General features: G+C 35.0%; 1 protein-coding gene across 6 annotated transcripts in view; it reads right to left on the reverse strand.

Annotated features, from left to right (window-relative positions):
- The window catches only part of KYNU (kynureninase), a 217,425-nt gene that overhangs the window by 47,450 nt on the left and 142,851 nt on the right, over positions 1-27,124 (reverse strand). For all 6 annotated transcript variants that reach the window (XM_044242548.1, XM_044242551.1, XM_044242549.1 and 3 more), the window contains 5 exons: positions 26,890-26,972; positions 17,712-17,773; positions 15,844-15,915; positions 14,346-14,420; positions 11,894-12,040 (listed from right to left, as the gene is read on the reverse strand). In XM_044242548.1, the coding sequence (XP_044098483.1) occupies positions 11,894-12,040; positions 14,346-14,420; positions 15,844-15,915; positions 17,712-17,773; positions 26,890-26,972 (439 nt within the window). The remainder of the gene's footprint in view (positions 1-11,893; positions 12,041-14,345; positions 14,421-15,843; positions 15,916-17,711; positions 17,774-26,889; positions 26,973-27,124) is intronic.

Consider the following 27,124-nt stretch of genomic DNA (forward strand, 5'->3'; position numbering starts at 1 on the left):
ACAGTAATAGGTGACCCAGTTAGCTCTGATGTTGGGATTCCCCAAAGAAGTTCAAAATTAGGGAGGAAGGCAGGAACAAAGAGGAAGATGAAAGCTGGTAGGTTTTCTTGACATAGTCTTGAAGCACTGAATTTTCCAAAATTCATTGAAGTGCTGTGATTCAAAAGCACACATAGATGCTAAGTTAAAATCATCATCATCATCATCATCATCATCATCATACTCAGTAAAGATCTCTGTAAGAGGTGCCTCACTATCTCTGTAAATGTTTCAGAGTGAATTTTTATTCTGAAAGTCTTTCATCCAGCCTATATTTATTAGGCTCTTCAAATATCTTTCTCATTTCTTTTCATATGAAAGGGTGTGGAACATTTGTCCCCAAATTGTGCCACACTGGCATGGGGATTATTTTGAGCCAAAGGCAAGCAAGACTCTGCAAGCTTAAATTTTTACCCCTCTCTTCACCACCTAGGAGAATCTACATTGGGGGTCTTCCTCAGAATAGGAGTCATTACCAGAGATAACTCTTACCTGAGTGACCCATCTGCATGTCAGCGCAAACATTTAAATATCATCAAACATATGTCTCGTTGCGCTGTGAATTGCCTGCTCCCCTTTGAATCTCCAGGCCTCTATCCGGTTCCTTAGTTATGGATGGTGTATATACCTCACTTTTCTCTTTGAACTTCTCATGCATGTAAGGTTCCCATATGTACAAAATCAAATCTGATTTTCTGTTAACCTGTCTCTGTTAATTTTTTAAATTTATTTTTTATTTATTTTCAGCATAACAGTATTCATTATTTTTGCACCAAACCTAGTGCTCCATGCAATCTGTGCCCTCTATAATACCCATCACCTGGTACCCCAACCTCCCACCCCCCACCCCTTCAAAACCCTCAGATTTTTTTTTAGAGTCCATAGTCTCTCATGGTTCACCTCCCCTTCCAATTTCCCCCAACTCCCTTCTCCTCTCTAACTCCCCATGTCCTCTGTGCTATTTGTTATGCTCCACAAATAAGTGAAACCATATGATAATTGACTCTCTCTGCTTGACTTATTTCACTCAGCATAATCTCTTCCAGTTCTGTCCATGTTGCTACAAAAGTTGGGTATTTGTCCTTCTGGTGTCTCTGTTAATTTTATTGTTAGACCAGCCAGAAGAATCTTTGAGGGTAGAGGAAATTTTCCTCCCCAAAGTACCTATTATTACTCACATTTCTGTACAGCACTATTGTAGAAACTTAAGATTCATCCTTTTAGCTAGACTTTCTTGAAGTAGATATTGGTGCAACTGACAAATCTGGAGATGAGAAATAGGAGGTAGGGAACACTGAAGCACTTTGTTAATGAAATTTAAAAATAATGTGTTAGTTAAGAAGATGGGAGACAGAGCCAACAGCTATGTGGAGAGAAAGAGTAAAGGATTTAGGACAGAGAAAAGGCTAAAAGATCTCGAGACTCAAAAGTGTTGTGTAATTTGCAGGTGAAAATGTCTTACTATAACAAAGAGTGTGCTTTCAAGAGTAAATTTCGGCTATTTCTTATACTGGAAAAAACCCAGCAATTGTCATCTCTATTTATTGTCACAAGTAAGTATAAAATGGAAGGGAAAAAATAAAACAAATTGAGTAGTACTGTTCTCTTCTGGAGTCTTTCTCCAGCTGGCAAGGACCTCATACAAAATAGTTTGTTTGATTTATTTCAGATACTCAAGATGGGAAAAATAGCTCAAGGTAATTTTTTCAAGTTTAATTTAGTTCATTTAATATTTAATGATTTAATGGTGCAGTCTGCATGTCCTAAGTGTGTCAAAGAATAGAAATGGAATTTTTAAAAGAACTCAAAATTTACAAAACATGTTTTGATTTTTTAGAACACCTATCCATTATAAATAACTCTTCCAAATTTTCTGATTCTATTTTTTTTTTTTTTTTATTTATTTGAGAGAGAGAGACAGTGAGAGAGAGAATGAGCGAGGAGAAGGTCAGAGAGCGAAGCAGACTCCCCATGGAGCTGGGAGCCTGATGTGGGACTCGATCCCGGGACTCCAGGATCACGCCCTGAGCCGGAGGCAGTCGTTTAACCAACTGCGCCACCCAGGCGTCCCTCTGATTCTATTTAAATGGGGATACAGTTGTGCTTTTTATGTAGTATGTGATCCATGAAACTAACCTGATCAATTCTTGTTGATGTGCATAAATTATTCATTCACTGGCCAAACAGGTGCATATTTAAAGGTAAGTGATTATATGCAAAGCACTAGCATGTGTCTGTGACGTTTATAAGGTCCACTCTCAAAAAGTCATTGAGCACTCTGCTGACGTAAGCTTCCTAAATTTGAAACTTAAGATGGGCATAAAAATAATTATAAGATAGTCCAAAAGCTGGCTGATAATACATTTTCCTTCGTGTTACAAAAATACAACAAAAAGACGGATTTCACCTGACCTGGAGGAGCAAGAAAATCTTGATGATGAAGGTCAAGGACTGCACACTCATTTTTCTATAGGAGTTAGTCAAGAAGTATATGAGATGGGCCTGTAAGAAGTACTTCACTTTACCCTTTCTTGTAATATAAGCATAAATATGTATGCCAGCTGTCACTGCTTCAGCTCCAGGTACAGGCAGAGTTGTGTGAAGAGCTCAAATCCCATTACATGGGAAGCACTGTCAGCCAACCTTGCCACTCATTCTACAGGAATGATGACCCAGTATTGTCAACCTTCTAATTTTTAGATAATACCTGAAACTAGGAATTTTTAAATAAAACCTTTTTATTTTTCATTGTTGGCACGTGATAATTTTATTTTAAATATACCATGTTTGCATTTAGAAAGACAGCTAGACAAAGTAAATCTCTAGGACACGTTGTAACCTGGGAAGCTCGTAGTGGTTAAGCTGGAGGAACAGAATCTTCACATGTGGGGATTCTAAGAGGAGGGGAGGCTAAGAATAAAGGCCATAAAGACAGGAAGTATGCCATCTGGGCAGGAAACAGGAAACATTTGGTTTTGCTGAAACAAGTTATGTGAAGTAGAGCAAAAGCAAATATACTGATAATTTGGGTATATGCAAAATCATAAAGGCTCAAGTGATTTGGATTTTATTTCACAAATGATAGAAGAACAGTGGTCATCATGTGGGATAACCATGAGGCAGGGAATCTAATAGGAGATACACAGATCTAATCACAGCATTACCAGATATAGGCCTTTGACTTTTTGAATGTGTGACAGTTAATCAACATTTACTTATCTTTTTATCTACCTCTCTTGTTAAAAGTGAATTTAAAGCAGCTCTTTAATTTAACCATCATAAGGTAATACCTATATTGAGAACCCCATTTAGATGTAAAATGAAAGCACAATTTTTCATATGTTCTAGTTATTACTGTGTCAATTTCCATGGCAAATTTCTCAACTAGATTTACTCATATATTTAAATTTACATAATACTTAACTTGATAATATTGCAAAGAAGTCTATAGGATAATTGTTGAAGACATCATTCTTAAATTTCTTCTCTTGAAGCTTATTTTTATACACAGTGTGACAGTCACCTTATTTGTTCGCCACCTCACTTAAGATAATTTGCTAAGAAAATCAGCATTTTTCTCTTGACCTCAACTTAGTTTGATATTCCCGATCTTGCTTGAACAAATAATTTAACTGAGGAAAGAAGAGGATCATGAAAGAGGACATTAAGAGAAATCTTTCACATTTTATTTGGGATTTATTTTTCTTTTTCTGCTTCAGGATATTTTGAAATTCTACTTTCATTGCCATGCGGCACAAAACTGACTTCCCATTTCATACAGTGGCTAGTGAATACATTAGAACTAGTCTATATGTTTCATGTTGGAACACTTTCATTTTTTCAGTTTAACAAAGACTTCCATTACCCTTCCTTTGACTAATCAAGTGGAATGAAAAATGGGATACCGGAGAAAGTAGCTTGGATCGTAGAGGACTGAAATATTTTATAAAATGCATATCACCTACAGGATAAGAAAAAAAAAAAACAAAAAAAAAACCTAAGTGCAACTATTTCATTTGGGGGCCGTAGGTCTGAATGAAACTAGATCTGGAAAAATAGTTATATACTGTGGCCCTGATGAGAGTGGTTAGTGAAGCGACAATCATGACTGGCCATGGGGAGGCTTGCTTTTGCCAGGTCAGTGATTCTAAAATAACATGAGTCCAAAAATTCCTCTTTTATTAAGAATTGATCAGTCTTTCTCACACAGTCTATCTAATAAAAAGCTTGAATTAAATAAAATATCTGAGGAAAATTTCTTTAAAACAGCTCAAAAGTTTTAGATTCTTGGGTACTGATCCTTACCAACGTACTTTGACTTATTGATTCTAGGATCCAACCTGGAGGAATTTAAGACTACAGATAGAGTTTACTGTATATTTTTGAACAAAACAATCCTTCATTTGTCTCAAAGTAAAGGATATTTAGTTGATGAGGCATTTCGCCTAAATTCTAGGTCATTTTGTTTCCTTTTTTCCTATCTCTGTGCCTGTATCTACACCCATGGTCTTTCTATTATCTTTGAATTCTATGAACTGCTAAATCTGGGTGAAACCGCAGAAGCTCAATGTAGATGCTTAATTTCTGATGTTTATATAAAACCTGTCTTTAACATGATGGAGATAATAAAGTTAAATAAAAATGATTTCCATGAGAGATCAGAAAAAATATTTCATGTAGTATGAGATAAATCTGTTATCTGGTACCCCATGCTGAACTGTATCATGATACAGATTTTTCAAATTCTTGCAGAGCAGCTGCAACTGCCTCTTAACTTCTGCCCATTTTTATCCCATTCCTGCCCATTCTTGTAGGCAGAAAATTTCTCTTAAAAATTAAAACAAAATGCAGTTTCTTTACTATCTCAAAGCTTTCAATGGCTCTCTGTGGGTCTTTAGGGAAAAGCTCAAGAAATAATACAGCTTAGAAAGCCCTTCTTACCTTTGTCTGCCTTATAGATTCATTTCTTGTCATACCTTTCCTAAAATTATACATTCTTTCTACAATCAAATTATACTAAAATATTTTCTTTCTTGTAATCCAATCAATTTTTTAAAGCTGTCTAGAGTGGCCCTACCACACAGCTAGGCATCTGGAGGAGATTTTACCCGTTTAACTCCTACTCATAATTCTAGAATTGGCTCAAGTCTCTTCTCTAAAAAGGTCTCTTTGACATTCCAGGCTAAACTAGGTGTTCTTATTTGGACCTCCATTATTTTAATGTACTAAAATATTTACTAATAAAAAGAATGAAAGAAAAATCCAAATGCATGTCTCATTCTACTATAGAAAGTATGGAGACAAAGATTCTTCTTCTGCATTGATGAGAAGATCCTATTGGGTGAAATGGCAGTGACTTTAATGGAATAACTGTACTCATTACAATTTCTAGTACATATTTCTTAATATTGAAAATTCTCATATTAACCTTTTTGGAAAACAATAATTTTACACATTAAGAATTCATACACTATGCCAATTTATACTGTAGTTATATACAAACATATTTGGTGCTAATTTTTCCCAGCTGATCCATTGCTCAAGTCCCATGCAAGTGTTTTGTTGTTGTTGTTGTTTAATATTTTAAAGAGAGGTAGCATATGAGTTGTGGGGACAGGCAAAGGGAGAGGGAGAAGTAGGCTCCCTGCTGAAGAAGAAGGGAGCCTGATGGCAGGGCTCCATCCCAGGACTCTGGGATTACGTCTTCAACTAACGGCAGATGCTTAATTGACTGAGCCACCCAGGAACTCCTTGTATTGTTGATATTATTCTATTGTTATCATCCTTTACAGAACTGACTCCCAATATCCAATACTAGAAACATCTCAGCCAAACTTTCTGTAGAGTTTTGATGCTTGATCAATCATTTATTTGTCCTCTCCACGCGTCTCCAAATTATTTTTAACAAGAATTTAGTCCTTTCCTAAAGATAAATGGGTGATTTGCTGAAGTGACCATTTTATATGTAAGTGTTGTTGAGATACTTCAGATTTTACCAAATGATGTTAAACTACAATATCTTTTTTTATAATGGTGTTTTTACTTATATTCCTTCTTTTTGTCTTATATTCTGCCTTCTTATTCAAATTGTTGGGGTTATAATTGTGATCATTATTCTGCCTTCTTATTCAAATTGTTGGGTTATAATTGTGATCATTATTTATTAATAATTTAGGCAGTTTATGGTTGGGTCTAAGAATTGCTTGTACTCATACTCAGTGAAGAATGACACAAGGTAGGAGCTAATAAAACAAAACACAAGTTTGCAAAATTCAGTCTTTTTTATCATTTGCATTTTAATGTTCAGTAGGCTACAAGACAACAAATGTGCCAGCATGCATAAAGGTACAGTAAAATAATGTAAAAAATGTTTAAGGGGGTCACTGATTCAATCAATACTTATTTGTCACTCACCATCTGCCAGTCCCCGCAAGTTCCCGTAAGTTGTAGACCATTTTATATGGCATTGAGGAAGGCATGTAGAGTATAACCAGTTGGCACTGCATTCTTTTATCAAAATTTTTATTAGTCCATTACCAAACCTTTTTAAAGTTTAATCTAATCTCTTGAGTTTTAGCCATGCTGTTCAGATTGTTATTTTTTTAAAAATATATTTTAGGACAGAAGTATCCAGTGAGAGCCTTTAGTTTATAATTCTGTATGTTTCACTTTCTGCCTTTTTCTGGTAGATTGGATATTCCAATATGTCTTTTTCTCATATATTGGTTAAGTGCTAACATTTACTGATTACTTACAATGCACTAAATACTAAATGTTTTAGGAATAGTGTCTTGTTTAATTCTCCTAGAAAACAAGCACCCTTACCTTCCCCAGTTATTGGTGGAGAAATAAAGTCATATCAGTAAGTGAATTAAGCCAAAGTATGCTAGAAACTAAGAAAAGGGACACGGACTCAAGACCAGGTCCGACTTGTCTCTACTACCTTAACTTTTTATTAAGGTAAATGCTACCCTACACCTCAAAGTAAGTATCCTTCTCTATCAGCAAGACAAAGCATCTGAGTTCCAGGTGCGGCAAAACTAGTAGCTATTATTCTTGAGTACACAAATATACTTTATTTCACAGAAATGTCCATGTGTTAGTCAAAGGAATATGAGTGAAAATAAATTTTGCCATGGTTAAGTCAATGCCTTTAAGAAGTTAGCATGCCCCTTCACATCCTTTTACTCCATTGTTTTGGCTGAATCAGACAAAGGATCCAGGGTATGAAAGCCACAGGACACAATCCTGAGTAACTGAAAACCTGGTATCATTTCATGGGAGAAAGCTGATTCCTGGCTGCTGCATGAACAATACATAAACATCTATCACAATGAAAGCATTTATAGCTTTACTAGTTAGTTACCAAGACCTAATCTACCTAATACACCAAGAGTTTCCACTGAAAATAATTTCTTTTTTTTAATAATTTCTATTTGTTACCTACTTCTTATCTTAATCCAAGCTGAGACATTATAATTTATGGGGAGTCTATTCATTTCTCCAGATGATCCAGAGATTTTCCTATTATTCGCTCCCTTTATATTTCCTTATACTGTCTAATCAATTTCCTGTGACTCATTTTCAAATGTTTTGTGAAATGAGGTGGGAAATAAAATATAAAGCAAGAAAGAAATAAAGGAGGAAGGGGAAAAAAGGTGGGGGAGTTAGGAAGGGATGGAAGAGGAAAGAGGCAGCAAGTTAGAAACAATGATATCCCTTTGGGGGTGAAAATGGGAAATGTAATAAATACTGTGGGTTGGTTAAACAAACCCTTCTTCTTAGCCTGTCTCTACTATAATACCATAAAGGTTAAGAATTTCTTTACTCATGCTCTTTTGAAGCTACCACTTCAGAAGGCAATGAATCATAAGCAGGAATCTGCTAGCTTTTTCTGGGAATAATTTTGCACTTTGGATGAAAGGGACAGATGAAGCTGCACTGCTACTTCTCTCTCCTTCCTTCTGTCTTAAATAGAATCATGATATCTGGATTTGGGACAACTGTCTTGTGACCACGATGTGAGAAGCCTGAGAAAAAACCAAGAGAACCCAAGAGATGCCACTCAGACCTTCCTCAACTGCTCAGTGCATCGCAGCAGCCTCCTAACTCAAATCTTTCATGGCAGAAAAAGAAATCCCCAACTTTTGCCCAAATTTCTCATTGGGATTTTGTTTTTAAAGCTTAGAAACTTAATTTAATTCAGGAATATTAAAGAAAAGACCAACCCTGGGAAGGTGGGATTAAAAAGTGACTGGTTGAAAAGGCAAAGAGGAGGAAAATGTCAGAATTGAGTCTAAAGGTCCAGAAGGGTGGTGGCATGAAACATTAGGGTCCTTTTAGGGGAAACAAAACTAGAGCTTACTGATTTCAGAGTGGATGTAGGATTTCCAGGTAGAATAGGGAGATGAACACAAATAATCATTTTCGAGTGTGGGAGTACTCTGTAGCTTTCACTTGGCAACAAGAGTGGAATCTTGGAAATGGTTAAAATCTCTAGGGATAATAATTCAAAGGGCAATGAGGAGCAACTACTTTCAGTGTGTGTAAAAAAGAATAAATGATTAGTAGGAACAACTAATAGAATATGAAACATTTGAAATAGGGAAATGAGGCAAATTTCCAAAATAGTGGGTTGGCCAATAATATAAAATAAAGTAAATGGCTTCAAAGACAAAAAAGGAAAATGTATCTTCAAACTGAAATCTCTTTTCATATGCTGGCCTTCCCTTATAACTTGACACTATGTTTAATTTTCCTTGGCCAGCCCTACTTGTTACCATCTCAGGCCTTCTCATTTAAGAAAAGCCTCAGCATCTGAAATTCATTATATGAATCAAAACTGTTCTTTTGATTAATTAATTTTTATTTTTATGTGACTACTGGAAATCTTGTATTTTTTCTATGCTTCAAAGTCCACTTCTATACCATCTATAGCCAAGTAATGACAGAAAACTGAATGCGAATTGGGCAAGACATTTGAACACGTATTTCTTAAAAGAAGACACTCAGAAGGCAAAAAACACATTTGAAAAACCCCAACCTCATCAATAGTCAGGGGTAGTGCAAATTAAAATTACAATGCATTATGACTACAAACTAATCAGATTGGCTATCAGGAGGATGTGGAGTGACCAATGCTCTCATACATGTTGATGGGAGTATACCAAATTGGTACAACCCTTTGGGAAGTTGGTACTATTGATTAGGATTAGACGTATGTATATCTATTTCTAAGTATGTATGTAACAGAAACTGGTGTGAATGCTTACCTAATGTCTGAGAATATTCAGAGTCACACTTACTGCAGTAGCCTTCAAATGGAAATAAACCCCAAATACCTATCCTGATCAGAATGGAAAACAAAAATGAATTGCGATCGATTTCATACACTGAAACAATACACTGAAATGAAAAGAAAAATGAAACTACTGCTACCAAAAACCCCACAAAACTACCACTACATACTACATGAAAGAATCTCAGAAACGTAATAATGAGCCAGTAAGACAGATACAAAGATACATATTAACACATTTATAGATGGATAAAGTTAATATATATGGCTAGAGGAAGGAGTGGTACCTTTGGAGGGGAGGTAACAGTATTTTAGAGAAGGCACAATTAAGGGTTCTGAGCAGCATAAATGTTCTAGAAGTTTCTTAATGTGGGTGATGACTATATGGGTTCAAAATAATTCATCAAGCCACTTATTTATGATTTGCACTCTTTTTGGTATAATACATACATTTCTTTAGTTAATATATTTTTTCAAAATTCCTGTTCTCACTTCCCTTTTACATGGTTATGAAATAAACAACTATTCTTGTTGACTTTCCTTCCTCCTTCTCAGTATCAATTTGGTTCCTGCCATACTTCATTTCCAGAAACTTTTTTTATTATCTTATTTAGCAATTTCTAACAGTGATGTTTAATGCCTTTTTTCCCCCTAGAATTTCCTCTTTTTTGATTGACACCTTTAATTTTTCTTTCTCTTCAGCTTTATCTGCACAGACCACCCAAGAGAGCTATGTAAGTCTACAGTTTAAAATCACTTCTCTCAACCTTCCATTGGGAATGGGAGAAACTGTCTAGCCAGAGTATAAATGAGCATTAGAATAATTTTGATAATGGTTAAATTAAAGTCTACTCAATCCCAATTTCACTCCCATAGTATCCATCGGTTCTGTGCAGTTACACTGAGATGGCACTGCTCATTCTTACCTTCATCTGACTGAAGGCTTAATCAGAGTGTCACATGGTAGGCATTTATTACACTTTTTAAGTAAAAGCAAGCCTGGAAAATACTGAGAGAATGTTTTAGCAAAGTACTTTGGAATGAGAATTACATACAGCACCTAGGTAAACAAATCTATTTTGCTTTTCAATTGGAAATAAAATGTCTATCTGAGCCACTTTCCATAGCTTCATATTTGTTGAGGACAGTGCAAGGTGCAAAGGAGCCTTCATGGAAGCAGAATGTGTGCAACATAGCACATATTTTACAGTCTTCCTTCTCAACACCGAATTCATGAAGTGGGTCCAGCTATTCCAAATTAACCCTTGTGAGAAGAGGCTTAGAAAAGTCAAGTAACTTGCCCGAGATCATATAACAATACAATAACCTAGCCAAGATTTAAACCTCAGACTGTGATTCCAAAACCCGTGGTCCGTCTTCTATCTTCCTGTCTCATTTCAATGAAGGTTAATGAGACATGCATGTATACTAAGGGGATCAGGGACTGTTGATTACTTGCATAACATTTTAAAATATAATTTTTTATTGACCTCCCTTTATTTTGGTGTTTAACATTTAATGCCGAAATTAAGAAGACATTATCTTTATATCTTTTGTAATGCACCACTTTCTCACTTATCCATCAAACCAGTTAGAAGTCATGGCTGGAAATTCCTAGAGACTGCTGATAACGGTACTAAATTTCTTTTCATTAGTTCTATTCATTAGCTTCAATAACTGAATATATTAATGAGACCTCACACATATATTAATCCTGTAACTTGTTAATGTTCAGAACAAAATTCCATTGTCACCTTTTTAAATGCATAATTTCATTGTTGAATCAAATAGAACTGATATTTAAGGATTTTAAATACAAATTATAGCTGCTGAATATTATTACTCTAATTTCTTTTTTTTAGGCAAACAAAAACTAAAAATACTCTTTTTTTCTTCTTTTTTTTTTTTTTTTTTACAAACATACATAAAGAGATATAATTTCAAAGTAGTAAACGATGTTATGTATGACTTGGAAAAATGTAGGAAAAAACTCTCATTATTGGCAGGATCATAATTTCTCAAGAGTCTTAAGAACGAAGTGGCTTTTTAAAAGTACACTGTGTCAAATGCGATCTATTGTTAACTTTTATTCTGCATCTCCCTTTCTTCAAGCACCTAAGTTTAAGTGAGAACTGAACTACATTGAGAATGAGTACGGCAAAGTCCCAGAGTTGTGCTTCTAAAAGTTTTGCCATATACAGTCATTATCCAAAGTATTCTGTCTCACGACTGCTAAAGAACTAACTCAGTACCAATGACATCACCTTGTAGGAAGCTCACCTGTCTTGCTGATTAGAGGCAAACTTTGGGACAGCAGATGGTACTGAAGAAGTGAGACAACAGAAGTGACAAAGAAAAGGTTTAAATAGAGATCCCTAAAGCAAAAGAGTACAGATTTTTTTTTTTAAATGCAAGTCTTACTTATTTTTTTTTTTAACTCTTTAAATAGCTTTACACAGACACACACACAAAGGTTATTTCACTAGAAGTACAGTTAGATGACTACTCAGTAGAGTGATGTTCCGGGCAAGTGGGATGGGGCAACGGTGTGCATACCTTTGCTTGTCCAGCTTTTGTGATGGCAGGTATATTAAAGAACTGTCCAGTGTAAAAATGCAGCCCACTGAACAGGATCACTGCAATCGAGTCTCCTTCCTTCTCAATTACTTCAAGAATATCCTCTGTTCTCAGTGTTTCTTCACCCTAAAGTTGAGTCAGGCACAAGTTACACCCAATCTACAATAACAAATTTGTCACGTCATATTTCCCAATCTAAAATTCACCTTGAGTTCTTGCCCACATAAGAACACTCAAAGAAAAGGTTTTTTCTTTTTTTTTTCTTCCAATTAATGGTCTTCAAAAGTCTTGTGAGAGAGCAGCATTTCAGTATGCCTTTTGTTATTATAAGAAATGATAACAAAATCATAAAAAAAATATTGTCTTTGCAAAACCCTACTTGCTTTATTCTTTAGTTTTTCAATTAATCTTTACTCTTTGCATGCCTACAAATTGTTTTCTCCTTATTCCCATCCAGTAAAATACCAGGAAGTATGAGAAGCCCCTGAAATATTAAATGGTAAAAATTTCCTGGAAATTATTAATCAATCACATTATGTTTTCCAGGATGAAAAACACATACCTTTCACCTGAGTATAACCTAACCAAGAGTAAACTCTCCTCCACACCAGTCTAAAAATCAAGTTCCAAAAATGAAGGGAAATATCAGTAAAACTCAGTATTATCATGGTTAATTTTTCCACTTCTCCCCAGCTAAGACTAATGATTGCTTACTCAGTGGAAATTCTGAGTGAATTTAAACTTGGTCTTGCAAACAACTAGGGCAAAAAGAAATCTGCTAACCACAAAGTATCTCCTTGTATCTTAATCATTCTTATCTATTTACAAAGTTTTTATAAATTGTCTCCAGTGCTAAATCTGACATATTTTTTGAGGTCAAAACATCATTTACTCCATTAATATTTGGAGGAAGTTCATTAAGGTATTCATAAATTTTCCTTGAGTTATTTTTAATTTTTGGCAATTCTTGCTATTTATCAAGTACTGTGTCTCATGTTAGGCACATATTATCACAAATATAGCACATACTTTAGTTTCTACTAGAAGTCTGGAACTTATTTTAAAAACTGAAATCTATAAAAATAGTACTGATACTGAAATCTTTAAATTATTAGCTGATACGTATTTTATATGTAAAGAGAAGGATCTTAGTAATTCTAAGACAAATTCCAAGTAAAAATAGTAACATGGCAACCCAAAACGCTTTTTTTTTTCTTAAAAGAATTCTAAAATGGCTTGTCCACCATAATTTCAAAGTGCAGAAGATGAAGTACTTTATATACTAATTATTTATTTAAAGAATCAGTATAAAGCCCAAAAGAAATGTACAGCTTAATGGTAGAATATGGTTCTCTCTGATGATGATCTGCTCTAATCTAGTAATGCTAAAGAATACTCTCAAGATTTATGATTAAATCATGAGGTTCCATAACACTTACCTCTTTCAACATTAGAACTTCTGATAAATTAGTGGCTATCTTCGTTTTTGCTAGAAATTATCAATTTATATATGACACATGAAATAGATACCCTGTCACAAGCATGAGAACTTTCTATCCCATTAATTGACTGCATGTTGGCAAATAGAACTAAATGGAGTAGATTTTAATTTCTCAAAGTATTCTGGGTTGAGAGAAATAATTGTTCAAACATTGGCTTAACAGCCTGGGAGCATCATTTGTGAAGCCTACAATTTATTCTGTGTGGATCTCTTGGTGCCAAATTACACAAGCTGCAGGGTTGGTATGTCAAAGTCTGTACAACTTGGCCTTACATCTCTATTAATGGAAAGTGCACAGTTATTTTAGATCTTGAACATATGTCAACCCTGATTAGGTGCTTCCTTTGTTACCTGTTTAAATATGAAGGAATTCCAGAGAGATAAGGTAACTTTCTTTAAGTCCCTTCCCCAGTAAGTTGCTGAGCCTGGGATTTCTGTGGGGTCTAAAAGCCAGGCCAGAAATCCCAACCTCTTTCTGCTACACTGCATCTCTTTCTACACCCCACCCCATCCAAGCACAAAGGAAAATATTTGATACTTAGATTAAAAAGAGATATAAAAGATAAGCATCATTCAATTTCAACAAATATCATTTTAAAGGTATCCAAAGGCAATAGTATTTGAAATCGAACATGACACATGCAATTTGCCATCCCTTTCCATCCCACTAAAGAATATGGCAAACTCCAGTGGTATTCACAGGAAAATAGTTTGCTTATGACTACCCCTCGAAAAATAAAAATACATATACTTCCAAGTTAATTCTCCATTTTAAGCAAAATGAGCTAGCAGCAATAGAAGTATACGTCTTTTATACATTCTTGAAAGTTCCATTAAAGTAATGGGGATAATAAACTTCTGAGGAAAATGAAGAAAAAAATCAATACTAAAGAGAAACAGAATGAATATTTATTTCTCTTTCTCATATACCTCTCTTGGCTTTATAATCCTCATGCTTTTCTCAATGTTAAGTCCATGAAGTTGAAGCTGTGACTCAATAGCATACTGGAAAAGAAGAATGATTTATTAAATCAAGTCCAATGCACAGAAGTACATTGAAATAACTCTGAAAGAGATAATAAAATAACAATAAAAGCATATTATTGTATTAAATCTAAGGTCAAGGTTAAAAGTGGCTGAAAAGAATACACCAGAAAAGAACTGCTTAATTTAATTTAAATGCAGGAATCAGAACATTCCTTGAAACACTGTATCTTAGAAATTGGATGGAAGCACAGGGGCCATCTAGGCTTCAGGGAGTTCTAAGAGATTTGTAGAAGATATTAAATCTCCTAATTTAAGTCAAAACTGGAGTTTACAAAATAACCAGAGTGAGTAGTGTGGACTTGTTACATTTGAACTAGCTTATAGGAAGGGCTTACCCCAAAAAGAGTAACATTAGTAAAAGGAAAGATCATCAGAAATTTCCCTTCAGATTGTTTTTCAGAGTCCATAGTCTCTCATGGTTCACCTCCCCTTCCAATTTACCCAAATTCCCTACTCCTCTCTGAAAAACAATCTGAGGGGTTTGAAGTGGCGAGGGGGTGGGAGGTTGGGGTACCAGGTGGTGGGTATTATAGAGGGCACGGCTTGCATGAAGCACTGGGTGTGGTGAAAAAATAATGAATAATGTTTTTATGAAAATAAATAAATTGAAAAAAAAATCACACACACACACAAAAAAGAAATTTCCCTTCACTAACAGTACAAGATATGAATGGGAACAGGAAATTTAGGGACCCTGAATTCTTTCTCAACATCAAGGTTTTGATCCTTTTCAGTAAAGTAATGGCTATTGATTTGGACACAATTAAATGATGTAGACTTTAACAGTTAACAGTGATAATAGAAAGACAGAAATCAAATTTCTCTCTAACACTAAAAGTGAAATATGCAACTTTATCCATGTCTATGTCTGGAATGATCAAGTTTCTTAAAGAAGCAAGACAATGATTCACAAGAAATATTCTTAATCCTTAATCATTTTTTTTATAATAAAGCACCAATAATTATGTTAGCATGCTATGGACAAATTAAAGTTTTATTCTTATTCTATATAGCTAAAGGGTTAAGCACTAGGGTATTATTGATTTGATTTCATAAAGTAAAACAGCAACAAGAATTAATAAAACATTTATAACTGCACTTGATTTAAACCAGCAGCTCGCTCAATGTTTTTAAAAAGACTAATAAATCAATGCTCCCATTCAAACCTTTCCTCCCCTAACACATGTTTTACTTGGACACACACAAAAAAATAAAGCTACAATCTATATTTTAAAAACACCTAATCAAAAGCATTTGACAGATCTTTTTATTGTAAAGTTACTTGGAAAAAGACTAGAGAATCAACTGTTCAACACAGGCAAATGGTGTGCTCCTCTAGGAAGAATAGAAAGAATATAAATATAATTGGAAGAATCCTTACATGATCTGAAGGGAAGGCTTTGGCTTCCAGAAGAATTTTATAGCGTTTTGGTGTAGGCTTAAAAAAGGATAACTGCAATGAAATGGATTTATTGAGAAAACCATTAATGTACAATTTATACATTTGTTCAGTTTATACCATACTTTCATTTTATAATCCTGGCATTTTAAAGGCCTGACTCAACGACACATCTAGATGTCTGTCAAGGGTTCCTTTCCCAATTAGCCTTATTTCTAGTGAATTATAAAATAAAAGAAGGTACTGGTTCATTATATTTATCAATAGAAAAGCAAATTTTGGAGACTACATGAGATAAAAACAAATTCTCAAACTTTACTTAAATTTTAATTGAAAAACTACCTTTCCAATGCCTTTAATGGTAATTTCTCTATTGTAAGACTGAATACTATGTTCTACATAAATTTTATTTTATTTATGGTTATTCATCTTATACTGCTGATTTGGTTTCTGGTACATATTTCCGCTGCCTTATTACTTTATGGGATTTTATTTTAGGTCTAACTGGAAGGGCCTCAGCCCTAACATGAAACATTTGACATTTCTAGAGGCACCAGGGAGAAATAGCTCATTTGTTCAAGGGAGACCTTCCTTTTTCCCCACAGTTCCTAGAAAATAAACACTGCCTGCCAACAGTAACAATGAAATGATCGCTACCCGTTGACTTAGTGTGGATCACTGGCCAACGTGCTGAAGCAATTTTCACATATTACCACTTTTCACCCTTTTATATATGTAGCAGGTAGGTGTTTTTTTTTTAAGATTTTATTTATTTATTTGACAGAGACAGAGAGATCACAAGTAGGCAGGCAGAGAGAGAGGGGGAAGCAGGATCCCTGCTGAGCAGAAGCCTGATGCAGGGCTGGAATCCAGGAACCTGAGATCAGGACCTGAGCCGAAGGCAGAGGCTTAACCTACTGAGCCACCCAGGGGGACCTCAGGTAGGTATTTTTGTCTTCATTTTCATAACAGAGAAAATGAAGATGTAGAAATCACCAAAACTGTGTCCAAAGTCAGATGTGAAGTAACTTAGCTAGGAATCAAACCCCGAGGTGTCTGAACTTAAAACTATGCTATTTACCATCATGTTTAACATACTCTGTGAACGTGTTCTTTTAGGGATATTTAAAAATCATTTCTGCATTTTATTAATATATTAATATTAATATATTAATATTAATATATTCATTGTGTGCTTTGGTCACATAGGCATGTTTCCAAAAACTCACTTAAAAATGAAATAAAATTTTTTCAAAGCCTCAAGCGGTTACTATAGACACCATATTCCAAATCAAGTATATATTTGACATTTTAAGGTATACATATTTATTAAGTACTTAGGAAGTAGGAAGCAAGTAGGAAGCACTTGAAATGCAGTAACTCTTTTAAGGTATTAGATCCCTTTTCTCCAATTTCATTCTATTTTCTAAATCTTTTTTAACCTATTCCCCCAAAATTTGTCCATAAAAATATAACTGATCCAGAATCCAACCCTGCTGAAGTCCAGCATACTGGCAAACTATCTTTCCGAAGAGCTCAGTGTTTGCCGGCATTTGTACATCATTTTGTGTGCTGGCAAGCAGTTTTGCTTTTAACCCACTGTAACTTTTATTTCTTATATTCTGAGATAAGAACTGTTCATTATTCTAACTCTCTTTGCAAGAGTCAACTCTCCCATGATTATGAAGAAGCCCTTCTATCATAGTCCAGCATTTCCTGGTAAAAATGAAAATAACCTCACAACTTATTTTTAAATAAGTAAACCACCAGATGCTCATGAATTAAAGATAGAAAAATGTCAGATTCTACAAATGAGTGTATACTAAACATTGGTGGGAAAGGATACTTACCAGCAGAAGATGTAAATTAACAGTCAAACCATTCATTAGGGCAATTTCTTTTTCATTGGCTCCTGCAAAGTAAACACATCATAATTTAGATTTTTCTATTAGTGCTGAAGTTACTTGGAAAAACAAGGTAGGGAGGCTTCACTTCTTCATCCTTAATGCTTTTAGAGATAAGGACATATTTGATGTGTCATTCAAAGAAATGGAAGTTTTCCCACTTGACTCATTTTATCAAGCGATATCTGGACTCTCATGCACACAACTGACTAAAATCATATTTGCTTTTTGATATAGTAAATAATAGCAACAAAATAATGACGCATTTGCTTTTTCCTGTAAAATAAAAATGATTTATCCTATTATCAGGTAGTTTGCCAAATTCCCATAGAGTACATTTTTGTGGTAAATGTATCTCAAAAGAAAGCAGGGCCAATCACATTTTTAAAGCTAGTTGTTTCTAATACGCAATTAAAATGCACCTTTAATAAGAGAACTAGTTTGCCAAACATACTTCACTGTTATTACAGTGAGATATATAATCGTTTGTAAGACAAAAGAGCTAGAAAGCAAAACAAAAAGACCTAAATAGCTCTGGGATTTATTCATACACACTGAGATGCAAGATAATTAATACAGATAGGTACTATCTGATGGGGAACACATGCAAAATTAAGATATCCACTACACAATCGTAATCTGATCTAATGCTTAGTAATGAGGGCTTGCATACTAGAAATAGACCCAAAGACAAAGCATACACTGGATCCTTAAGAACTCAGAGTTTAATAAAAACAGTACTTTCATATTTTTAGTTCTTACAATGTCTCGTAAAAGCATTTAGACCTGTATAATAGGAAAATCTCCTTAACTGTCACTGAGAAAAATGGGTTTTGTGCCATTGTTTGTAAAACTGTGCGAGGCATTCGGGAAAATGTGTAATACAAGTCCTACATTTCATATCCAAAGAGATACTTCTCTTAAGAGTTCCATTTTAGAGGAAGAGACAGCAAGTAAAATGATTAATCTAATATACAGGGAGATTGCAGGGTTAAGTCCACTTGAGGGCAGGCCACTGCAGCTAAGTGTATAACTTGGGAATTTCTATTTCAACATAGCCATCTAGTCGAGAAAAACTTCCGGTTGCATTTAACAGATGGATTTCTCCATTTGGTGTGCAATGTTGGTAATCAATCAGTTAGAGGCTGTATCTCTGGTCCTTGTAAGGTGAACAGAGTCTGAAGTCAAGGCACATGAGACCAAGCTCATTCTATATCCCTAGCACTAAGTAAATTTTGTCCTAGACATACTAGAGATAGGAATATGATAACCTTATGTTGCATACGGTGGCATATGTCTTCTCCTACAATATGAAAATCTTTTGGAAACATGTAGAAGAAATGCTGCCAGCTTTACTATATTTATTTCTTTGCATTATGGTATGAATTTATCCTGTTATCTCAAAAATGAAGCATTATCTAAGATATCTAATCTAATATCATCCTTAAATCCATGAGCTCTCCAGTGCATCTTTTCTGAGAACCACTTATTCCAAAAAATATTTTGGCAGAGAAAGTGAAAGGAGAAAAGGAAGGAAAACCAATCTTATAAAGAGAGCAGAATTCATAGAAAGAGAAGCATTTGAAGGAACGTAATGAGAAGATAGAAAAATTCATACCTGTTACCCCAAAATGAAAACAAAGAACTCGGAGAGGCAGGAAGGGAAGGAAACTTTGTAGTGAAGGCTGGACATCCTGTTTTTTGCTTTACAACTGCATCTGACTCAAATAATTATACATTCCTTGAAAATTTTAGTCCTCCAAACAATATACTGTTCATTTTGGATCAAAGAATGTAATGAACCAGATGTGCTAGGCTCAATTAAGGTAGACATACACTTGACCCCGTGCTACCTACTCCCTCACTTTCAGTGGCATACTAACACTCAGATCAATTCTTTGTAAATAATCCCTCGCTGACTTGAATAATTTGTCTGCCACCATGCACAAAAATGACCTCATCTTAGAACACTCCAAATTCAACCAAGCACTTCACGAAATGCTCACCTCACTTGCAACTGAACTTTGTGAAGGAGATGGTCAGTCTATTTAATGTGTGTGTATATGTACACAGGTCTATCTGAGGACGGTGCAAATGTTAAAGTTTCAGGACATTAATGCAAATGTTTATTTAAAATATAACCTATGGACACTAAAGAATCAAGGGTTCCTAACACCAAAACACCACCCATCAAACTGATTTTTAGCATTTTTTTAAAGGAAAATTTATCTATTTGACCTATCTCTTTTCTTTTGGTACAAATTACATTTCTGAAACCAAGAGCTGTTCTTATAAGAGATTTCAGTATCATCAGCATCCCATAAAAAAATAAAAAATAAAAAAGAAATTAAGCAAACAAATTCTTCCAAGTCACTTTCCTTTGTTCTTCTTTTTCCTAAGAGGTTTTTTTTTTTTTTTTTGAATTACTATTGAAACATTGAGAACTAAAAGCATTGCAGGGCAAGAATTTTTAAAAACTTCCTGAAAGCTTATCAGGATTTGAAGAGTCCTTACTTTAGAAGATCATCTACAATTCACTGCAGTAAATGTCAAGATTTGAATCACTTCATCCAAGATGGGTATGAGCCAGGGTTCTCATCTGTAGAGTGCCTTCCTGCTTGTTTATTTATTGAACAGAATTTTTTGCTTTACCAGAAGGTGTGACTTAGTTAAATACAAGCAGGGCCTTCTTACCTCAATGCCTGGCACGCGGATGTTTATTGAGTCATTACTATGTGCCAAGACTTCTAAATACGTTACTTGTATTTTTTTCACATCTTCTTCACAGCCACACAGTAACTTATCTACTTTAATTGTCCATATCTATCAGTGAGGAAACTGGTGTCCAAAGAGATGAACTGACTCACCTCAAGTCTCATAGATAGGAAATAAGACAAAATCTTAATTCTCTCTTAGGGAAAAAAAAAAAAAAAAAGATTAAAACCTTTGTTCCAGATTATACTGGGAAGCGTTGTCTACATTATCCACTCCCTGTAAATCAAATACAGGAGGCCCATGTTCATTACCAACATTCCTCCGCATCTAATTTTAATTTAATTTCAAAAATTTTGCCAAGAGATGACAGGGCCCCAAGCTGCTTAGTGTTCAGTAAGAGGATTCATGATGATCTCCGAACCGCCATCCACATTCTGTCTAACTGATTAAGCAGATGCAAACGTTATTGTGGATTTGCTTATAAGGTTTGTAATCAGGCTAAGTCTGAGAACTTTCCACTCTTTCGAGTTGTAAATTCCCGTGTCCTCCAGAGGTGGCTAGTGCATGAGGTTTTGTTAACTGGAGACAGCTTCTAGGGATTATTGCTTCTCAGAGGGTCAACCCCAAGTTTCATAAAGCAAATTTATGTCTACATTACAACATTTTTATAAGCTGAAATGCATGTATCTAGCCCTTTATGATTTTTATGTACCCAGGGAGAAGTAGGCTTAATAATAATACTAATAACATTCTTCAGCAATTCTATTTCTAGCATCTTGATAATATGACATTAATTATAAGGGAAACTTATTCCATGTTTTGCAGAATTGTTCGCGCTATATAAAATGTTTTATTAACAGTTTTCTTTCTCATCCGAAATTGAAATTATTTTCTATGTCTATGAAAAAAATACAATTGCTCATTGTCTCCTCCTCCTCTCTATCCAGTCTATCAATTCGTACACACAGTAATTTTTATTATCCTCCTGTTACTTGTTTTTGGGAAATTTTACAGTGAAATAAAGACTGTGGTTTTAAGAATCTGGAAGAGTCGATCATTGCCCCAAATGTACAATGTGTCTATTTGCTCATGACACATGTGTGGAGCTTGCAGGTAACAAAAATAAATTTGACTTCTGCTGGTTTTTACAGTACTTGTCACACAATTATTTTAATTATTTCATGATTTATGCAGCCTCCACTTCCAAGCAGGATTTGAGGTTTCTTGGGTTACAAACTGAGGAAGAATGATGAAAAAATGAAAAAAAAAAAGAGTACAATGGTATGCAGAAGAGAAACAGAAACTTTGCTACTTTTAATTTAATCAAATTTTCTCAAAATTTCCTAGTGACCCAGGCAAAAAGGGAAACTGGTGAGATTTGCAACAAATAAGATAATCTAAACACAAATATATTTAAAAACACTTTCTAAAATAATCTATTCCTAATAAAACAAATAGGGTGAACTTCTCATTTTTCATCTTAAGAATCATTTCTTGGGTGCCTGGGTCACTCAGTTGGTTAAGAGACTGCCTTCGGCTCAGGTCATGATCCTGGAGTCCCGGGCTTGAGTCCCACATCAGGCTCCCTGCTCCGCAAGGAGTCTGCTTCTCCCTCTGACCCTCCCTCTTCTCATGCTCTCTCTCTCTCAAATAAATAAATAAAATCTTTAAAAAAAAAAAAGAATCATTTCTCTAATACATGCAATTTACAAAGTAAAGAAACAAGAGATAATAGTTACTAAGTATCAAGTTTTTAAAATATTGTTTCTAATACACTTTGTAGAGGGTCACATTCCTTTGGTCAACAAAAAAATAATAGAAATATTTCTCCTGATAAAATGTGAATGGTAAAGAACAAAACAGACATTTAATAAACTCAGAATTGAACTAAAAATTACCTTTGTTCACTGACAACATTTCAAATAAAATATTGTCATATGTATGTCATAAATGACTTGAGACTTTGGAAAGACTACCTTAAATAACTTATATGTTATATATGCTTATTGTTACTTATAATACATAATGATTATGATATATGTAATAAACAAAATACATATTGTTTCTTGAGCTTCATTTCTATGAAAGTGACTGTGCTCATTTCAATAAGGAATTGTTATCTTTTTTTTTTTTTAAGATTTTATTTATTTATTTGACAGACAGAAATCACAAGTAGGCAGAGAGGCAGGAAGAGAGAGAGGAAGAGGCAGGCTCCCTGCTGAGCAGAGAGCCTGATGCAGGGCTCGATCCCGGACCCTGGGATCGTGACCTGAGCCGAAGGCAGAGGCTTTAACCCACTGAGCCCACTCAGGCGCCCCAGGAATTGTTATCTTTTATAGCTCGTATCATTAGGGTCAAATGTCTGTAATTTAATTAATACAATATTCAGGACAAAACCATAAAAAATAAAGTTTGTCCCATATGTATGATAATTTTGTATGGTATTTCAAAGGCACAGAAAAGTCCCCAAAGCTAGAGTTAATAAATATGTATTTTTAATAAGTTGAATCCTTTATTTTTCTAAATAAATTTGACTAGTGGGGTTTTTTTTCCATCTTCCTTAGTAATTATAATGAGAGAGACTCATTTGAAATTTCAGTGATGGCTGTGATGTATTTGCTGGGCAAATAAAATACTTGCATATTTAATACGTTTCACTAGAGCTATAAACTTCTAAATGGTCAAAGGAACCTTTTTGTAGGGTTTACTAGCTTCATAAATAAATCTCACCAAATAGTATCCCCTTCCTACTTCCTTGGCCTGTATATAAACATCCTTAACTCCCTTTTTAGAGGATGATAAATATTAAGCATAAAATAACAGGACTAGAATGCAGTTTATGTTCTGAAAGCAAACCTAGTAAGGAAAAAAACAAAACAAAACAAAAGCCACAGCTAAAGAGAACATATATGCTCAGGTCAAATTAATCCAGGTTTGTTTGGGGTCTTTTCCATGCTAGACATTTGAATGCATATAATTAGCTTCTAGAAAATGAACAAAAATGAAAGCATCACTCAACAACTATTTAACAACATACCCTTAAATACAATCCAGGATTATTTAGGTGGTAGTTTGCTCCATCAGAATACACACGATCCTCTAGTGTTATATAATATAATATAATATAATATAATATGACATAATACTAACACCCGATCAAGTGCTGTTCCCAAGAACCTGACTAGCCTGGTAGGAGATGCCAGGTTCTCCCCTTCACCTGCCTGACTGACCTCCACTCTGTCCTTGGGTCCCAGCCTCAGGCATTCAGAGCTGAGAAGATTCACCCTGGGGCTCCTCCAGAGGGTCTGGATTCAGGCTCTGTGCATACAGCCTGGCTTCATGTGCTGCCCTGAAAACTGTGCTTCCAGGCTTCCAACTGCTCTTTTCCTTATCAATGGCAGCATTTCTGGTAGAAATTTTTATTGATTTATTTTTTAAAATTAATTAATTATTTTTTTTAGTATTGCTGTATGTTTTTTACTCCAGTGTTTTTCTATCATCTCCATGTGTTTGGAATAGAAGTGATCACTTTGGTTTGTACTTAAATCTGTTATTTTAAACTGGGAGTCAATATCCTGATCCTATAATATAACCACATAAAACAGAAATGTATATAGTGTAATGATTACTCAGTAATAGCTAGTAGGAAACAGAACTTACTTTTTCTTGCAACCCTTCTATTTTCTTTTTCAACTTCTTGACCAGGTAATACATTCTTATGGTTCATAAACTAAAAATGGATTTTCCTTAGAAGTCTGGTAATTTGGGCTGTATCACACATGAGTGCGTTTTTCCACTGTGCATGTGGTGGGGTTTGTTGTGAGGGGACCCTACTGAGCCATTGTATAGGGAAAACTTTAGAATGTTTAGGTTGGGGCCCCGGGGTGGCTCAGTGGGTTAAAGCCTCTGCCTTTGGCTCACGTCCTGATCCCAGGGTCCTGGGATCTAGCCCTGCATCAGGCTCTCTGCTCAGCGGGGAGCCTGTTTCCCTTCCTCCCTCTCTCTGCCTGCCTCTCTGCCACTTGTCTCTGTCAAATAAATACATAATATCTTAAAAAAAAAAAAAGAATCTTTAGGTTGTCCAAACATCACAGAGAAAATTGTTCCAATTTCCTGCATAAATACTGGATACTCAATTAGAACAGAAGTGGATAAACATTTATTTTAATTCTTTTGTTTTCACCAAGGAATATGTTATAGACTAAGCTGTGTCCTGCTGAAATTCGTATGTTAAAATCCCAACCCCAATGCGACTGTATTTGGAGCTAGGCCCTATAGGAGGCAATAAATGTTAAATTAAGTTTTAAGGGTGAGAGGTCTTAATCCAACAGGACTGGTGTCTTTGTAAGAAGAGAGACACCACAGTTCTCTTTGTCTTTGAGTGTGAACAGAGGAAAGGCCAGGTGGTGACACAGAAAGCAACCATGTACAACCCGGGAACAGTGTCCAACCACTAACCAACCCCTGGATCTCTGACTTCTGGCCTCCACCCAGAACTGTGAACAAATGTCTGTTGTTGAAACCTCCCAGTCTGTGGTATATGGTAATGACAGCCTGAGCAGACTAATATAGTACACACATCCTCCCTCGGGAGTCTTCATCTCCCCTCTCCAGGGACTCACCCAGTCATCTGGGGAGAAGGATTCACCTGGCAGCATAAAACGGGCAAAGGGAGCTGGCATTCTATCTGAATTTTAAACAGACTTTCAACACATCTCTCTTTTTTATTCCTATTTTACTCCCACTTCTAGAGATGCTTATTGTGATTTCCAGACTTTTGAAGGTTCTGCGGTGTAAAGTGGGTGGCTTTCTATTTCCTTTCCATTGGGAGATAGAGATTTGATTTACCTTTTTTTTCCCCCACAAAAACAGTTACCACTTACCCACTTGTTATCAAACTCACAAAATGCTCCCATCATCTGCTTTGCTCTATTTGTTCTTTGGAATTTATGCCTCTTTTTTTTTTTTTTTTTTTTTAAATACAGTAAAAGTTGTTTAGTGAGAATTCAGGGGAAAAAATACAGAGTACTTAAATGTTTATGTTCAGTCCCCTCCACCATTCCCTCTTTTGAAGCACTAATGTCAATTATTTTTTTTTATTTCTCTGGGTTATATGACTATACGTATATATTAATTTTACATTTTGGGGACTATCTTCCTGTATGGAAGTCCCATGAGGATATCCCATGGGATAAAGACGATGAGAATTCTTACCATTTTACTACACCATTTTATCCTCGGGGCCCACACCACAAGTCCTGACACACAGCAGAAGTTCAAAAATCATTTCTGAATAAAAAGGTGTTTCTCAGGTTTTCATGGTTTGTCAATTACTGTAATTCTTTCGGGATATAAGTCCTACTGTCCTCACTGTAATTCCACTTTCTCCAGCTCACAGTGATGATTGTCTTCGGACCAAGATGCAATTGGGATGAAGCAATAAAGGAGTGAGATTTGAAAAAGCATTATGAAACTCGGGATTTCCCAAAGTCCTCTAATCAGATCCCACTCCAAAATTAACATATCGTTAATTTTTTTCAATACCCTGAATATCATGTAAGATTTCAAGCAAACCAAAAAAAAAAAAAAAAAAAAAAAGATTTCAAGCAAACCTCAATATTCAGCCCAATTAAGTTACTTCTCTTTTTAAATGTTAACACGTTTGCCATCTAAAACTATCTTAAATTCTACCCAGAGTATATATAACTCACTTTAGAAAACACATTATAAACCAAAGAATATCAAAAGCCATATTATTTCCAACAATTCTCAGCTTAATTTTAGAATTAGTCACTGTGGATTAAATTGAAATGAGCCAAAACCTGATTGGTGTTTTAGGATTTTAGCACGTAAAGATTAGTGTTTATCATATAATGAAATGTTATAAAATTCATTTAAGTTGATTTTTAAGAAATCAGTTTGGGGTTCCTGGGTGGCTCAGTGGGTTAAGCCTCTGCCTTCGGCTTGGGTCATGATCTCAGGATCCTGGGATCAGCCTTCGTGGGGCTCTCTACTCAGTGGGGAGCCTGCTTCCCACCCCCACCCCCCACCCCCGCTGCCTCTCTGCCTACTTGTGATCTCGGTCAAATATATAAATAAAAAATCCTAAAAAAATCAGTTTAATTATAAATAAACACAATACATGTGCTCTTTATGGGGGAGTACATATTAGTTTTAAAATATGCAAGAAAACATAATTAGATATTTTATTTTTGTGCCAAATAACCCAGTTATGTCCCCTATAGCCTTCAAGTCTCAATTAATAGTATATTCATTCTTTCTTTACTGTTACAGGTAAAAATAGAAAACCAGGATGTTCTTCAATAAGATTTTGACTTTATAATCCAAGTTTATATCTAAATGATAATGCTTTTATGATTCCTTTGGGAAAAATCCATTTTGTACTTACCTACAATGTCATTCATAAGGCCTACAATAGTCTCATCTCCTGTAATCCAAGGACGTTTTCCTAGGTCATGACCATAAGCTCCCCTGAAATTGAAAAGGGGCATAAACTCTATTAGGTTTGTTTGTTTGTATGTGTGTGTGTGTGTGTGTGTGTGTGTGTAATTTTTCATACATCAGCATTAACAACTACACATTTCTAAATGAGTCTTTGTAATGTTTTAGTAATTATATAAAAT

Source organism: Neovison vison, chromosome 3, assembly GCF_020171115.1.
Source record: "Neovison vison isolate M4711 chromosome 3, ASM_NN_V1, whole genome shotgun sequence".
In the NCBI taxonomy this organism is placed as follows: Eukaryota; Metazoa; Chordata; class Mammalia; order Carnivora; family Mustelidae; genus Neogale; species Neogale vison.